Source organism: Carcharodon carcharias, chromosome 8 (genome assembly GCF_017639515.1).
Source record: "Carcharodon carcharias isolate sCarCar2 chromosome 8, sCarCar2.pri, whole genome shotgun sequence".
NCBI classification, from domain to species: Eukaryota; Metazoa; Chordata; class Chondrichthyes; order Lamniformes; family Lamnidae; genus Carcharodon; species Carcharodon carcharias.
Genome location: NC_054474.1, coordinates 63,880,819 through 63,899,465, shown reverse-complemented (window position 1 = coordinate 63,899,465; position 18,647 = coordinate 63,880,819). Strand labels below are relative to the sequence as shown.

The following is an 18,647-nucleotide window of genomic DNA, read 5'->3' as shown; positions in this document are numbered from 1 at the left end:
CATGGTGGGTTATATTAATGGTCTTGTAATCCAGAGACCTGGCTAATAAAACCAGAGAATGTCATTTCTGGGCACTCTGGGAATTTGAATCTGGAAATAAAAGGTTAGTACCAGTAAAAGTAAACATGAATCTAATTGGTTCCATGTCCTTCAAGGAAGGAAACCCTACCCATTCTGGCCGAGTGACTCCAGACATTGACTCTTAATTGCCTCTTGAAGTGGACTAGCAAGTCACTCAGTTAATGCTGCAAGAAGAACAAGAATCAAACTAGAAAGGCCACTTGGCTGCAAGCTAGATATTGAATCAGGATACCCAGCTCAGAAAACACTGCAAAATCATCTTCATTAACATCCAGGGACTGGTGCCGCACTTGGGAAAGCTTTCCCACAGACTAGTCAAGCAACAAGCTCACAATAGTTCTACTCACAGAATCATGCCCGTCTGTCAACATATCAATATAAAAACAAAAAAACTGCGGATGCTGGAAATCCAAAACAAAAACACCTCGAAAAACTCAGCAGGTCTGGCAGCATCGGCAGAGAAGAAAAGAGTTGACGTTTCGAGTAATCATGACCCTTCTCAGAACACCTGCGGTCTGTCCGCAAGAATGACCCAAACCTCCCTGTCGCTTGCCATTTTAACACTCCACCCTGCTCTCTTGCCCACATGTCTGTCCTTGGCTTGCTGCATTGTTCCAGTGAAGCCCAACGCAAACTGGAGGAACAACACCTCATCTTCCGACTAGGCACTTTGCAGCCTTCCGGACTGAATATTGAATTCAACAACTTTAGGTCTTGAGCTCCCTCCCCCATCCCCACCCCCTTTCTGTTTCCCCCTTCCTTTTGTTTCTTTCCAATAAATTATATAGATTTTTCTTTTCCCACCTATTTCCATTATTTTTAAATATTTTTAAATCTTTTATGCTCTCCCCACCCCCACTAGAGCTATACCTTGAGTGCCCTACCATCCATTCTTAATTAGCACATTCGTTTAGATAATATCACCAACTTTAACACCTATGTGTTCTTTTGTTCTATTGTTGGTGACATCTTTTGATGATCTGCTTCTATCACTGCTTGTTTGTCCCTACAACCACACCAACCCCCTCCACTTCTCTCTCTCTCTCTCTCTCCGCCCACCCCCACACACCTTAAACCAGCTTATATTTCAACTCTTTCTTGGACTCGAACTCAAGTTCTGTCGAAGGGTCATGAGGACTCGAAACGTCAACTCTTTTCTTCTCCGCCGATGCTGCCAGACCTGCTGAGTTTTTCCAGGTAATTCTGTTTTTGTTTTGTCAACATATCAAGTTCCTCCATCACCATGTCTAGATATTTCCAATTAATATCCGCTTATGGGCTAGCTGAATACCAGTGGCAGGTAGGAAAGTCGGCACGTGGAAAGTTCAAAAAGCAAATCCTTGTGGGCTCCTGCAGGGGGCATGGGAGGTGGGATCCCTCATTGTCAGGCATTTGGTGCCTGATCAAGGAACCCAGCCTCAGGAGTTTGGGGGGCGGTGGGGGGGGGGGTTGAGTCGTCTGCTGAAAGCCACTCCGCTGCCCTTGCTGCCGATACCCCAACCACCCCCCTCCTCAACCTATATCTGACCTTCACCAGGGATGTTTTATCTCTTTAGGAATGCTTTGAGGTCATCGATAAAGTGTTTCCACTGTCCCTCTGGGATTCTCCTGCCATGCTCGAGTTCTGAGTAGAGCAGCTGCTTTGGGAGTCTGGTGTCAGACATACGAATGATATGTCTCATCCAGTGCGGCTGGTTTTGAGTGATTAGTGCCTCGATGCTGGGCATGTTGGCTTGGGAGAGGATGCTGCTGTTGGACTGCCTTTCTTGCTACTTGGTTTGAAGGATCTTGCGAAGGCACTGCTGATGGTATTTCTATAGTGCTTTGAGGTACCTGCTGTAGATTGTCCTGTCTCTGAAGCATAAAGCACCGCAGGGATCACTGCTACCTAGTAAGCCAAGACCTTAATCTAGGCTTGAGATCTTGGTCTCAAATATCTGTTCCTCAGTCGGCCGAAGGCTGAGCAGACACATTGGAGGCGATGATGCATCTCAAGATCGATGTCTGCCTTAGTCAAGAGGTACGGAAAATGGTCCACATTTTCCAGGATCTCGCCATTGATCTTAATCAGCGGGGGTGGGGGGTGGTGGTGGTGTTGTGCTGTGGGAGCAGGTTGGAAGTTCATTTTCTGGGTGATCAGTGAAAGGCCTATTTTCTTATATAACTCAGAGGAGTTGTTGACTGGAGCTCAGTTTCTGAGTGAGTGCACACAGCAGGTAACAAACTGATCATTCTTGGAGATTTCAATGCCAGAGTCGGGAAGGGAGCAAATCTCTGGAAGGGTGTGATAGGCAAGGAAGGAGTCAGGAAAGCAAACTCCAACAGAGTCCTCGTCCTGACGAAATGTCCTGAACATGAGCTTGTCATAACCAACACCCTGCTCCACCAGTGAGACAAGCACAAGATATCATGCAACATCCAGGGTCTAAACAATGACACTTGGCTGACTAAATCATTGCTCGAGCAAGGGACCGCAGTGGTGTCCACATGAACTGAGCCATGACAGGTACCGACAATGCTGGGCCGGTCACCACTTTATCCAATCTACCATCTCCATCAGCCTGGCCCCAAAAAGGATGGAGGCAACAGAAGCAAGAAATTTGAAACTGAAGGCCTCAAAGATTCCCTCAAGGCAGCTCTTCTCAGTCAGCACCTCACTACCAACTTCTCAATCTCCAGCCACCAGAAGTTACACTTTGCCCATAGTGCCTAGCTGAACCCAAATTCCACCATAACAAATACCTGCGAAGAGCACCTTGGCCTTTCTATCAGAAAATATTGTGAGTGATTTGATGAAACTACTGAACGATACAGGACCTAAAATCAAGTGTAAGCGTGGAACTTTTGCAGACTGGAAACGCCACCACACCTCAAGAGAAAGGCAGCACTATTACAAGCAGCTGAAGGGAGCAGGATAGCGTAAAATCTGTGACACAATGACCAAATACGGAGTAGACAGAACAAGGGGAATCCAATAACACGTGGACATCAATGACATGCGCAGTTCCTTCAGCACTGTCAAAATGATCCTTGGCTCAAGCACTCAAGGGCTCATGCACTAACCTGATCCTGAGTGAAGTTGCAATAGCCATTCGACAGCTGAAAAATAACAAGGCCCCTATAACAGATGGAATCACTACTGAAATTCTGAAACATGGCAGAGATACACTCCTGGCACAGCTACACAACTTCCTATCGCTCATAAGGGGAGATACGTGCATGACAATGGATCTCAGGGATGTTGTGATCATGACTATATTCAAGAGGGATTCCAGTAACTGCAGATGAATCTCCCTGCTATCTGCCACAGGAAAGATCACTGTAAGGATCCTCCTCCCAATGGCTGAAGAACTCCTTCCAGAGTCGCAATGCAGTTTTTGCCCATCAAAAGGCGCCACAGACCTGATCTTCATTGTACGGCAAATTCAAGAAAAATGCAAGGAACTGCATCAACACAATGTGTCATCTACATTGCCTTTCTTTACCTCATGAAAGCCTTTGACTCTGTGGACCACAAAGGCATATGGAGTATCCTCCTCAAATTTAGCAGTCCTCAGAAATTTGTCACCATCCTCCACCTACTCCACAATGACATGTAAATTGCATTCCTCAACAACAGAACAACCACAGACCCTATCTCGGTGAAGACTGGGGTCAAGCAATGTTTTGTAATTGCACCAACCGTCAAGATATAAGAATGTCTATAATGTTATTGGAAATTATTTTAAATTAGAGTTCTAGTGTGTGTGTGTGTGTGTGTGTGTATGTGCGTGTACGCGAGAGAGAGAGAGAGTGTGTGTGTCTTAATTAGATTAAAGCCAGCTGGTCTAGAGGCTTTAATGTATAGAAGAGAAGCAGGTTTGAAATAGTAATTAGGTAAACATAGGGAAATTACAATGTGAAGTGTAAAGGGGGCAATTAGCATTTTTAAGTAAACCATTCAAAAGAATGGGTGAAATATTACATCTAGCCTGAAGAAGCCAAACAGCATGTTTACTTTTTCCAAAGCTTATTAATAAAATTGGTGTTATGAAAGGGGTTTTATTGTTAGAAGAGGTAAAGTTCAAAAAGCCTAGTGATACAATGAGAATTTGCATTCAAAGATGAAAATACGCATAAAAAGAAGAGAAGACTGTTGGTAAAAGGGGAGGGATTTTAATATCTAAAGCCTCCAGCTTGTAAGCCTCAAGCCGCTGTTTGCAAGGATCCAGAGCTGAAAGAAACTCATTTTGAATGCGACGTCCAGAGTGTGCTTTGCCAGGGGTCTGTTTAAGTCTGTGTGTTTTACTGTTGCCTTAATACCATAGAACCATAGAAAAGTTACAACACAGAAGAAGGCCATTTGGCCCATTTGTCCATGCCAGCCCGTGGAAACCCAGGTGCCCTTTCTAATCCCACCTTCCTCCTGTACCCAGCCCATAGCCCTGCAGCTTACAGCACTTAAGGTGCAGATCCAGGTACTTTTTAAAAGAGTTTAGAGTTTCTGCCTCTACCACCAACTTGGGCAGCGAATTCCAGACACCCACTACCCTCTTCCTCAAAGTTTTTGTAGGTTCCCCCTACACCTTCTACCACTTATCTTGAATCTATGTCCCCTGGTTCTAGAACTCTCCACCAAGGGAAACAATTTTATCCTGTCCATTCTATCTATTCCCTTCATAATTTTATACTCCTCAATCGAGTCACCTCTCAGCCTTCTTTGTTCTAAGGAAAACAACCCCAACCTATCCAATCTCTCCTCGTAGCTACACTTTTCTAACCCTGGCAACAAGATTTTTCCCCCAAGAAAACCATGCTTGCTTTCCTTAATGAACCCGCATTTGGCCATGTGAATATTAACTTCATCCCTATTTATTGCTTTGAGAAGTTTCCTCACCAGTGAAGTTAAACTGACTGGCCTGTAGCGGCTGGGCTAATCCTTACACCATTTTTTGTACAAGGCCGTAATGTTTGCAATTCTCCAGCCCTTTGGCACTGCCACTGGCCCAGGTGGCATCGACCTCCTTGGTAAAGACAGATACAAAGTGTTCATGTAATACCTGAGTCCTGGCCCACTCATCCCTTTTCCCTTTTATGGAGGTGTAACTGAGAGTCAGACTAATTCTGGGATTTTTTAAAGAAGTTATTATCATAGTAGTTTGTACAGATATGTATTACAAATGTTTGCAATCTTTTAATTAATAAATGTTTAATTTAGTTTCATAAAAACCTCGAGACTCGGTGGTCTTATTATTACTGAATTCGAAGCCTGCATCTCAAAACATACAAATTGCAAAAATTGGTATGACAGCTGTTTCAAGTTTCCCTCTGGGATTTGAACAACTCAACATTTATCATCAGCTGTGTCATAATACCAACCCTCTTCTCCATCTTCCTTGCTGCAATACTGCACTCATTTCCAGCAAACTACCACAGCGTGGATATGACCTACAGAACAGACTGGAAACTGTTCAACCTATATCACCTTCGATCCAAAATCAAAATCAAAATCACTGAGCTTCAGTATGTAGATGACTGGATGATTACATTAGGATGCACTAGATGTCTTGGATAAATCATAGGCCATAGGCCTCGATTATTGATAACACAGGAGAATGGACAGCCAAAATTTTAAATAAGATTAATAAAATATGAGTAGGAATATAGGAGCAGGAGCAGGCCAATCAGCCAATCAAACCTGCTCTGCCATTCAATGTCATGGCTGATCATCCACTTCAATGCCTTTTTCCCACACTATCCCCATATCCCTTTATGTCATTGGCATTTAGAAATCTGCCGAGTTCTACTTTAAACAATGTCTGAGCTTCCATGGCCCTGTGAGGTAGGGAATTCCAAAGGTTCACAACCTCTGAGTAAAAAAGAGAAATTCTCCTCATCTTGGTCCTAAATGGTTTCCCCCATTACTTTGAAATTGTGTCCCCTGGTTCTAGACTCCCCAACCAGAGAAAACACTTATCTGCATCTACCCTGTCTATCCCTTTAAATATTTTCCTAGGTTCCAATGAGATCACCTCTCATTCTTCGAAGTTCTAGAGAATACAGGGCCAGTTTCCCCAATCTCTCTTCATAGGACAGTCCTGCCAGCTCAGGAACAAGTTTGGTGAACCTTCGTTGCACTCTCTCTATGGCAATAATATCCTTCCTAAGGTAAGAGGACCAAAACTGCACACAATACTCCAGGCGAGGTCTAACCCAGGTTCTATACAATTGAAGCAAGACTTCACTACTCCTGTACTCAAACCGTTTGGCGATAAAGGCCAACATACTATTAACCTTCCTAATTGTTTGCTGCACCTGTGTGTTAGCTCTCAGTGACTTATTGATGAGGACACCCAGGTCCCTTTGTACATCTGCACTCTCACCATTTAAGAAATACTCAGCACATCTGTTCCTCCTACCAAGATGGATAACCTTACATTTTACCACATTATATTCCATCTGCCATGTTCTTGCCCACTTACTGGCCTGGATTTTTCCTATGGCGGGGGGGCTGGGTGGGTAGGAGTGGGCTGGGTGGGTGGGAGCGAGCGCAGAGCCAATTGCCGCCCGTGATTGGCTGCGCGCCATTTTACACGGGCAAGCCAATCAAGGCCCGCCCAGCATAATACGTGTTCCGTAGTGCTCTCCGCTACCTGCGGAGGAGGGGAGAGGGTGGAGAGTCAGGGGCAGCATGAAAGAGCACAGCAATCTCCCTGAGGCACGGAGCTGAAGATTGAATGGATATCATAAAAATTAAAGAATTGATATAAAAATTTATTCAAAAATGTACCCGTTGTAACTGTGTTACATGAGTTGGGACATGTTTGAAAAGGTGGGAGAAGCTATTTATTTGTTTTATAAAAGCTTCAGGAAACCTCATCCCACCTCTGGATAAGATTTCCTGAATAACGCAAAGGTCACTTAGGCTTTTCGCCTGCCCGTTAACCTTAAGGTTGGATGTGCAGCGTTCTTCAATACTTTAATTGATTTCCTAATGGTCTTAATAGGCCCTTAACATTTCGGCGGATGCGCAGCCGACTCTGGAGCGCGCCTGCCGAACGAAATATCACGATGTCAGGACGCATGCCCGACATTATCATGCATCATTTTAGGTGTCAGGCCCACCCCTGCATGCCAAATGGAAGATTCTGCCCACCACATCTGTCCTAATTCTCTTGAAGCCTCTTTGCACCTTCCTCACAACACATTCCCACCTAGCGTGGTGTTATCTGCAAACTTAGAAATATTACATTTGGTTCCCACATCCAAATTATTAATAAATATTGTGAACAGCTAGGACCCATGTGCTGATCATTGTGATACCTCACTATTCACAGCCTGCCAACGCGAGAATGACCTGTTTATTCCTAGTCTGATTTCTGCCTGTTAACCAATCCTTAATCCATGCCAGTATACCACCTCCTATCCCATGTGCTTTAATTTTGTTAACCAACCTCCTGTGGGGGACTTTATCAAAAGCCTTCTGGAAATCCAAATACACTACATCCACCAACTCCCCTTTATCAATTCTGTTAGTAACATACTCAAAAAACTCCAACAGGTTCATCAAACATGATTTCCTATTCATAAATCCAGGCTGACTATGCCCAATTAGATTATCATCCATGTGTCCACTTATCACATCCTTTAGAATTGATTTTAGCATTTTCCCTACTACTGATGTAAGATTAACAAGTCTGTAGTTCCCTGTTTTCTCTCTCCCTCCCTTCTTCAATAGTGGAGAGACATTTGCCACCTTCCAATCTGCAGGAACCATTCCAGAATCTATAGAATTTTGGAAGAAGATCACCAATGCATCCACTATCTCTATCGCTACCTCTTTCAAACTCTGGGATGTAGGCCATCAGGTCCTAGGGACTTATCAACCTTCAGTCCCATTACTTTCTCCAATGCAGCCTTCTTAGTAATACACATTTTTTTTTCAATTCCTCATTCTCTCTAGTCCCTTGGATCTCTAATTCTGTGAGATTTCTTGTATCTTCCACAGTGAAGACAGGCACAAAGTAATCATTTAGCTTCTCTGCCATTTCTCTATTCCCCAATACAAATTCTCCTGACTCGGCCTGAAATGGATCCACATTTCTCTTAGTGAAACATTTCCCTTTCACATACCTATAGAAGCTTTTACTGTCCATTTTTATGTTTTTTGCTAGTTTACATTCATATTCTGTTCTCCTTTTCTTTACCAATTTCTTGGTTCTCCTTTGCTATATTCTAAAATGCTCCCAATCCTCAGGATTACTACTATTTCTGGCAACTTTATAGGCCTTCTCTTTTGATCTTATGCAATCTTTAACTTCCTTTGTTAGCCATGGTTGATTGAGTTTTCTTTTTGGGTTTTTGTGCCTTAAAGAAATGTATAATTGCCGTAAACGATGTAATAATTCTTTAAAGATTATCTATTGCATATGTACAGTCATAATTTTAAACTAATTTTCCCAATCCACCTCAGCCAATTTGCCCCTCAAGCATATCTCATGGAACGACCCTGTGTGTGTGATGCAAGTGTTCATTACATTGATAGTAATTAGGTTTATATATATTAAACAACCCCGGTGTGGTCTTCAATATCCTTTGGCTAATACATGAGCGTGCACAGCCTGATAACCCATAATGATCTCAGTTTACCACTTCCCATATAAAATATATAGAAATGACATATGATTAGCATAACAAAATGTTTTAGCTTCAGTGGAACTTCAAGGATTTATCTTCTACTAAGTTTAAGCTTATTTACCACTTTCAGAAATAAGTACAAGAACTGAAATGCATACTTACTTCAAAAAGCTCAGAATCATCTGTACTATACTGGCTGGAACTTATTTCTGTTTGGTCATTGTCCCACCGAAGTTCACTAAGGCAGCTAACTGAATCAAGGTCATTCACGTCCAGCTGGGAAAGGTCAATTTCTGGAAAGTCTGAGTATAGTCGGTCCTCACCAGCCACTGAACCAAACTGCAAGACAAGGAGTATAATCAGAGTTCATCTGCTATAAACCTCAGTCACAGAAAGAGGGAACAATCTAGATAAAATTAACCTTTTAACATGGCTTGATACAGTAATAGCTTTTTGATGATCACTGTGACACACTGCAAATTTGATGGCAAAGTAAAAGTATGGACCAACTATTTTTTCCCCCATTGACTTTATCCTTGTCATATTAAATACAGTTAATATTTCAAAAATTCTGCATGGTAAAGCATTGTGTAGAATTACTACCACACTCTGACTCTAATGGATTGACTTCATGTCTCCAATCTTAAGTCTAAAAAAGGCATTTATATGCCTTTTGTTGATAGGAATTTAGTTCTTGGCAAGCATAGGTTAGGAATATATCAATCAGGTCAAGTTTACGATAATCACATTCCACTATCATAGGTAATAATGCTTTCCTTGCAGGCATATAATCTGAGCAATTAAAAAAGCATAAAATGTTTTGCAACTTCTCTTTCCAGGTTAATATTCATCCCTTGGAACAACACCAAAGCAGATTAACTCGTTAGTTGTCTAGTTTGCTGCTTGTGTGGCCTTGCTGTTCACAAATTGTCTACACAACTGTCTAGAAAAGAAGTGATTACACTTCACTAATAAATCTTTTGCTGTGAAGTGCTTTGGGATGTCCCAAGAACATAAAAGGCACTAAATAAGCATAGTTAATCTAATTTATGCAGTTTTACAGGCAATACATATACGGTTAAATTGTATTTCAATGATAGAAGTATCCAAAATCTACACGCCAGGCCCTTCAAAGTTGATTGAGGGCAAATAGTACCTACATTCTTTCAAATACAGATGACAGGTAAATGGTACATGATACATGCTAAACTTTCCAGGGTTAGCCAATGTTAATGTTATACCATGCACAGTATGCGACAGACTACAGAAAGAATAAGAAAGTATAATGTGGGTGTGTCTAACATTAAGAGGGTGAGACTGGATCTGAAGGAACCCATTTTCTAGGTAGAAGACAGGTGCAAAGAAGTTGCCAAGCAATGTTAGTAAAACATCCAACACTACTTTGATTTGGGCCTGGTGACTGCCTAAAGCATAGATCAGGTGTCATTTAGATATATTCATGTGTTAGGATCATGTCTGAAAATTGAGTTGTCCTGAATGCAAGGCCAAAAGAGGAACCATTCGAAAATTTACCTTAACGTGAAGTTAAGAGGAGCAGGAGCACTCCAGGTGCAGGCCACTACCAGCTTCCTCTCACCTTTTCCCAATTTCCTCCCACAACTTTCCCCAAACTCACATTAGGCTCCCATCTTATTACCGCCCCACCCTTCATCATGCTGTTGGCCTTATTAGGCACTTCTAGCACATGCTGTGTCTGAATCACACTCAATTTGGGCATGATACAATTTCTAGACCATAGTACTTAATCAATTTAGCGGCAGCCTGACTGTCCATAACAGCATTAGAATTATACACATACTATTCAGCTGAGCAGTTAGAATCGGCACACTTCAGGGCATGAAGGACAAAAGGGTATTATAATGACTTAAAAACCCAAATAAAATTCAATATTGTTATTACCTCACGAGGCCTAGAAACCTCTCTCACAAAAGATATGACAGCAATAATCAAAATGCAATAGTGCAGTGTTTAATTTATTCTACAATGCTTGATAAGAAGGTTGAACATGGGTTTGAAGCAATCTTACAATGCAGTGCTATCAGTGCAAATGTTCGGTGACAATTTATTGTGGTTAATTACAATTTTTATTCTGTTACAGTGATCGCCATGTTAGTGGCTGAGTTATTTTGTTAGTTTTAGAAATATTTGCCTACACTGATTCTTCTTCATTTGTTGGTTGGTGTAACAGATAAAGACACAACAAAATAAAATTTCGAAAATGCACTGCCTTGTATGATTCCAATCATAATAAGATAGAAGAATTCCCTTCACACAAAGTACATCAGGCAATCTTTAAATGACAAAATACCTCAATAAGATGGATAGCCATATATCATACTGTGCTGTTTTGAATAAGCTATTACCCACAAGGTCTCCTTTGTAGTAAAGCCTCCACGAAAGATTCTAGTCACACCTGCTTGCAGGATCTTGTGTGCTCAGTGACTTTTTTTAAACTAAATAAAAAAATAAATAAATCTTGGTCTAATCAATTCAAATTAATTTTGCTTGTCTAAATCAGTTCTTCCAATCAGTCCTTTGAAGGTCCTGTAGAGTATGTAGACCCAAGATAATCAATTCCAAATGGTTGCTGAAAGTCACATTTTGGTAGTACTGAGGAGGAACAATCAATCTGAGTGAGTTTCCTTCCAGTCTCTGGCAGCAAGCTTGATGTCACACTGCAGGTTCACACTAGATGCTGTTGACAGGTAATGCACTTGAAACCCCATCTGTTTCTCGATACTGAATCCCCCTTCTAATGATAGCACTTTCCTTCACTGCAACACAAGGTGACTGCTGTCTGACAGCAAATGTGCAAGTGTGTGTTTTGATATATGCTGGTAGTCTCACTGGGGATTCAGCTAGTAATCTGAAATATATGTTAATTTTTTTTATGATTTCACTCCACGCCTAGGACAGAATCATCCCAGATTTGCATTAAGTGTGGTAGCGGGCGTGAAAAAAGACATTTTACCCACCAGCTGCAATGGCGGGTTTTCACGCCGTATCGTCCCATCCCCCACGCATTCTGCCTCATTAATAATGCATTCACAGGAAACACTCCAGATCACTGGTGGGCGGGCTCAGATTTGCCTGCTATGCTGTGATCTCAGTGCTTCCTCGCCCCAGGTGCCATTTTTAAGCCCACCAGAGTGCAGTCTACTTCATGTCTCCAGACCAGGACTGGGCAAGGGATGGGGTCCTGAGCAGGGAGACACAGGAAAGGGAAACTAAGATAGGCACGTAAGACAGAAAAGTAGAAAGCAAAAGTGGAAGGCAGAGGAAACAAGGGCTAGCAGCAAATAGAGTCACAGTACAAAAAAAGATATGTGAAACTGATAAAAAGACAAGTCTAAAGGCACTGCATCTGAACGCACAGGGCATTTGCAATAAGGTAGGCGGATTATCAGTGCAAACAGATGTAAACGGGTACGATATGATTGTGATTATGGAGACATGGCTGCAGGGTGGCCCAGGCCGGGAGGTAAAAACCCAAGGGTACTCAATATTTAGGAAGGACAGACAAAAAGGAAAAGGAGGTGGAGTGGCGTTGTTAGTTAAGGATTAAATCAGTGTAATAGTGAGAGGATATTGGCTCAGAAAATCTCGATGCGGAATCAGTGTGGATGGAGCTAAGAAGCAACAAGGGGCATAAAACATTCGTGGGAGTTGTCTATAAGCCTTCAGACAGTAGTGGTAAAGTAGGGGATGGCATTAAACAGGAAATTAGAGATTCTTGTAACAAGGGTGCTACAGTATTCATGGGTGACTTTAATCTACATATAGACTGGGCAAACCAAATTAGCAATAATACTGTGGCGGATGAATTCCTGGAGTGTGTACAAGATGGTTTTTTAGGCCAGTACATTGAGGAGCCAACTAGGGAACTGGCTATCCTAGATTTGGGATTGTGCAATGAGAAGGGGTTAATTAATAATCTTGTTGTACGGGGTCCTTCAGTGAAAAGTACCATAACATGATAGAATTCTTCATTAGGGTGGAAAGTGAAGTAGGCTGATCCGAAATTAGGGCCCTAAAGCTAAACAAAGGAAACTGGGAAGATATGAGGCATGAGTTGGCTAAGATAGATTAAGGAACTTCACTAAAAGGCGCTCAGGTAATGGCTAATATTTAAGGAACAAATGTATGTATTGCAAGTTATACATTCCTTTCTGGTGCAAAAACACAACAGGAAAAGCGGCCCAACCATGGCTAACAAAATAAATTAAGGATAGTTTTGGATCCAAAGAGGAGTCATGTAAAATTGCTAGAAAAAGTAGCAAGCCTGAGGATTGGGAGCAGTTTAGAATTCAGCAAAGGAGCGCCAAGGAATTGATTAAGAGGGGAAAAATAGAGTATGAGAGTAAACTTGCAAGGAACATAAAAGCAGACTGTAAAAGCTTCTGTAAGTATATAAAAAGAAAAAAGATTAGTGAAGACAAATGTAGGTCCCATACAGTCCAAAACGGGAGAATTTCTAATAGAGAACAAGGAAATGGCAGAGCATTTAAAAAACTATGTTAGTTCTGTCTTCACAGAGGAAGACACAAATAACTTCCCAGAAATGCTAGGGAACCAAGGGTTTAGTGAGGAATGGGAATTGAAGGAAATTAGTATTACCAAAAAAAGGTGCTGGAGAAATGATTACGACTGAAAGCCGATAAATTCCCAGGGCCTGATAACCTACATCCCAGGGTACTAAAGGAAGTGGCCATGGAAATAGTGGATGCATTGTTTGCCACCTTCCAAAATTCTGTAGATTCTGGAACAGTCCCAGCAGATTGGAGGGTGGCAAATGTAACCCCACTATTTAAAATAGGAGGGAGGGAGAGAACAGAGAATTAGAGACCGGTTAGCCTAATATCAGTAGTAGGGTCAATGCTAGTGTCTTTTATAAAGGATTGGCAGGCTTCACAAGTCCTCTCATTGCATCGCCTCCCCACTAGCAGTTCAGCTGCACCCAGCCGGACCACAAATGATTCTGGAGGGACAAGTATGCGTGTGTGGCAGGGCCTTTCAGAGCCTTGTGCAGGCACTCTCCCATGCATGTGAAGCCTTCCTCCATCACACTCATCTTACTGTCCCAAGCATTTTCAATGCTGCCTGCTGGGGTTCTCTTTCAGTTGTCCATCTGAGCTGACCTGCATCTCTGCCCACCCACGTATTGCACTCCCATGCAGCACCTGTGCCTGTCCAACATGCAGCTCTGCTCACTTTTGATTTAGAGTCATAGATGTCTACAGCACAGAAAATGACCCTTCAGCCCATCGAGTCTGCACCGGTCAAACAAGTACCTAACTATTCTAATCCCATTTTCCAGCACTACGCCCATAGCCTTGTATGCCATGGCATCGTAAGTGCACATCCAAGTACTTCTTAAATGTTATGAAGGTTTTTGCCTCTACCACCCTTTCAGGCAGTGAGTTCCAGATTCCCACCACCCTCTGGGTGAAAAAAATTCTTCCTCACATCCCCTCTAAACCTCCTGCCCCTTACCTTAAATCTATGTCCCCTGGTTATTGATCTCTCTAGTAAGGGGAAAAGTTCCTTCCTGTCTACTCTATCTATGCACCTCATAACTTTATACACTTCAATCAGGTCCCCCCTCAATCTTCTCTGCTCCAGAGAAAATAACCCCAGTCTATCCAACTCTCCAGCCCAGGCAACATCCTGGTAAATCTCCTCTGCAAAATTCTGTGAAATAGTAGTTGTCAAGTCTATTGTCAGCTTCCCCAGTCACCCATGTCTTTGCCCCCATCACACTCGTGCCCCCAACATCACCTTCCACCTCCCCACTGTCACCTACCAATCCAAACACTTGTCTTTCCAGGATGTCTAGGTGTACTTGCACGTTCTCTACCTTCTGACAACACCACTCCATCCACATTGACCTCTTCCACCCTTATTTCCCCCCTCCCAGCATCTTCCCGCCTCCGAACTCCCACCCATATAACCTTCACCGCCCCCTCACACCTACTTCTCCATTTGCCGCATGCTCCCCCATTACACCCTCCTCCCCATCTCAAAATTATCACCATCCCACCTCCCACCAACCTCACCCACCCGGCTAGTTCTTCCTCCACACCCGCCCCCCACCCCACTACACCTTCCTCTCCCAATCACAGCGTGACCTTCCTCTCCCCCGCCTTGCCGATCATCTGCAGCAGCCCATTGCCAAAACCATGGCGAAGCAGAGCCGAAGCATCAACGGAGACCTCCCACCTTCAGTGAGCTGCTTCGCAGGAGAGCCATGTCCATGAGAATCTACCCAGCATCCTCCAGGGTCCGGGAGCTATAGGGCTCCAACATCTTCTGCTCCCCGGATGTCCGTGATCAAAGCAAGGCCCTAACATTAAGTCTTGACTTCTGCACATCACACTTGTCCAGGCATGTTCTGGGCCGGTGTGTTTCCCCACTGATGTAATGGAAAATCTGGTGTGTATTTATTTGGCCCTACTACCTTATTCAGTATTCTACATTCATACTAATTTTTGTGGTCTTTTTGTAATTTTTTCCCAATTAAATTTTCTTCCATCTCAAATCTTACTTTCTAGTTTTTTCATTACTGATGTCATCACCAACTTTTAAATAATTTAAAATAAATTAGAAAGTGAATTTATTCTAAACTGCACACTGAAACTAAAAGCAATGCCCTCTTAAAGAAATTAAATGATGACTTGTTTCCAAGGAAATGGTGCTACACTACCTCTGTTCCCAATGGAGATTGACTGCCCTTGACATTAAGGCAGCATTTGACCAAGTATAGCATCATAGAGTCCAAGCAAAATTGAAGTTGATGGAAATCGGAGGGGAAACACTGGTTGGAGTCATACCTAGTATGAATGAAGATGATTGTGGTTGTTGGAGGTCAATCACCTCAGTTCCAAGACATCACTGCAGGAGTCCCTTAGGGTAGTGTCCTAGGCTTGACCATCTTCAGCTATTTCATCAAACACCATTCCTCTATCATAAGATAAAATGTGGGGATGTTCGCTGACGACTGTACAACGTTCAGTACCATTTGGAACTCCTCAGATACTGAAGCAGTCCATGTCCAAATGCAGCAAGACCTGGACAACATTCAGGCTCGGGCTGACAAATGGCAAGTAACATTCATGCCACACATGTTTCGGGCAATGACCATCTCCAACAAGAGAGAATCTAACCATCTCTCCTTGACATTCAATGGCATTACCAACACTGAATTTCCCACTACTAATATCCTGGGGGTTACCATTGACAAGAAAGTGAACTGAGGACATAGAAATACTGTGGCCACAAAAACAGGTCCAAGACCGGAAATTCTGAGGCAAGTAACTCTCCTTACACCCCAAAGCCCGTCCACTATCTACAAGGCACAAGCAGGTTGTTGGAACACAAAATGCTTTACCACAGCAAGTCGTTGAGGCATAAACCACTGTATCTCTTAAGAGAAAATTGGATAAATATTTGAAGTAGAAGCAGGGCTACAGGGAGAGCCTGTGACAGTGAGATTAGTTTTGGATTGCTCTAACGAAGATCTGGCGTGGACACAATTCTTTGATGTAAACATCTAGAGTTCAGTAGTAGAGAAGGTCTCAAATGCCTTCAAACGTTGCATCATAAATGCTTTCTCAGTGCACTTATGTTGGGAGTTGGCCAGTACTATTTTTCTGAAGAACTGATGCTTCATATGCTGCATAATGGAAGACTGCAAGGCTTATTCAAAACGAGTTAGTGTTGTTCAGCTGTACGATACTGGAAATATGCTTCTTACATTACAACAGTGACTGCACTTCAAAAGTAATTTGTTACTTTTGAAGCACTTGGCGACAGTCTGTGGCAGTGAATGGCACTATATAAATACAAATTATTTCTTTAATGTGCTTTGCTGATGCATTTATCTATTATATATAGTGAGCTGCTTTGACATGGTTGTGGATGAGTCCTAAGTGTTTCTTTGGTTGAAGGAATTAACTGGTGGACCACAGGAGAGAGAGAAGTCCTACTACCCATACCTACAATAGTGCTACGGCAGCACGTTGCACAACAACCAGAAAGTTTTTGAATGCAGCTAATTGAGGATTTTATTTGCATTAGCAAATTTAGCTGTCTCAGATTCAGCAAAATCAGTTCCCCAAAGCCAAAACTTTGGTCATTAACAGCATGATTTTCAGTAATTGGCTTATAACTTTCACAAAACCTGAATAGAACACAAGTTTTCCAGCTAGGTAATAAACAGCTTGTTTGGTAATGGCTGATTTGAATTAATAATCACACAGAGTCCTGTAAAAAACAGATAATAAATACTGAGACTTCTGAGTTAGTGAACAGGCACTAATTCATGGAAGATTGAAGAATTCTTAGTTAACAATTTCATCATCTATTATTTAATTTAATTGAGAGTGTCTTTTTGGAGTGTCCAGCCAAATCAGATCTGTAGTGATGCCATTCTTACACATAAATAGGCAATTCATTTGAAGGTACTTTGAAGTAACTGAGAGTCTGAATTCACTGAAATGAGCTATTTAGAAGTTACAGCTAGTCAATCGAAAGTAGCCAAGTAATCATTTTTGAAAAGTTCAGAATAACTCTTGCACTTCCTGCATTTAAGTTTGATGTCCATCAGTAATCTCATTCAGGGGTATAGTTTGTATATGGTTAGTCATGGCTTTGAAAGAGAAATGCAGCATCCATAACGATGCACAGGAACCTGTTCTGTGCTCTTATATGGGTATTTACTAGAAAACATGATGAAAACAGCTAGATGTGTTGTCCTATTCATTAATTTAATTGTTAGAAGGGTCACATTAAACTGCAGCAGCACAAAAATATCTATAAACCATCCATAATGTATTTTGCATTGAACAAGTCAGAATTTGATGGTCATTTTCAGAAGACTGTGGCACATCATGGCCATATAATGTTATAATAAGAGATGCATGTTCAGCTAGAATAATTCTGCATTCAGCCAGAGGTTTGAGTTCTGATAGTCTTAACCTCCAGCAAACAGTGATCGTCTCTTTTACCAATGAAAGTCTGTTTTATAGGGGAGCTGGATCTCAAGAAGAAATAGGCAAGAGAAAATTGACCACTAGCTCAGAATTTGCAGTTCTTTTTCATTCTTTCCTGCGCATCGGGGCAAGGCCAGAGCCCTTTCTTTAATTACTGTTGGTCTATAGATGCGGGTACACCCAAAATGCTGTTCAGAACAAAATTCCAGGATTTTGACCCAGTCACAGTAAGGAACGGTGATATAGTTCCAAGTCAGGCTGGTGTATGGCTTGGAGGGGAACTTGCAGATGATGGTGTTCCTACACATTTGCTGCCCTTTTTCTTCTAGGTGGTAGAGGTCGTGGGTTTGGAAGGTGCTGTTGAAGGAGCCTTGGAGAGTTGCTGCAGTTCATCTTGTAAATGATATGCAATGCTGCACTGTGCATCAGTGGTGAAAGCAGTGAATGTTTAAGGTGGTAGATGGAGTGCCAATCAGGCGGGCTGCTTTGTCCCAGAATGTGTCGACCTTCTTGAGTGTTCTCGGAGCTCCGCTAGACAAGTGGAGAGTATTCTGGCATTATCCTGCTTTATGCCCTTGTAGATGGTGGACAAGCACTGGGGAGTCAGGTGAGTTGCTGCAGAATTCCCAGCCTCTGATCTACTCTTGTAGCCACTGTATTTATCTGGCTTTTCTAATTAAGTTTCTAGTCAATGGCAATCCCCATGATGTTGATGGTGTGGAATTTGGCGATGGTAATGGCATTGCACGTCAAAGAGGGATGGCTAGATTCTTTATTGTTGGAGATGATCATTTCCAGTTATGAGGTATCTTTAATTTAGTGCAAAATGAAGGGAGTCATGTGACCTGCTTCAAAGTCTGCCTAAAAACAGGCCTGGGTGATGCAGCTGTTCAAGATGAAAGGAAGGTTGTTTGATGGAAAGGAGGAATAAGGTGTTCA

The 18,647-nt window shown here is 42.3% G+C and overlaps 1 protein-coding gene across 6 annotated transcripts in view; it reads right to left on the bottom strand.

Moving 5' to 3' along the window:
• Positions 1-18,647, bottom strand: part of ppargc1b (peroxisome proliferator-activated receptor gamma, coactivator 1 beta) — a 152,351-nt gene that overhangs the window by 28,268 nt on the left and 105,436 nt on the right. For 4 of the 6 annotated variants that reach the window (XM_041193574.1, XM_041193572.1, XM_041193573.1 and 1 more), the window contains one exon: positions 8,860-9,036. The exons of the other annotated variants lie outside the window; for them this stretch is intronic. In XM_041193574.1, coding sequence (XP_041049508.1) covers positions 8,860-9,036 — 177 coding nt within the window. The remainder of the gene's footprint in view (positions 1-8,859; positions 9,037-18,647) is intronic. 6 annotated transcript variants of the gene reach the window in all.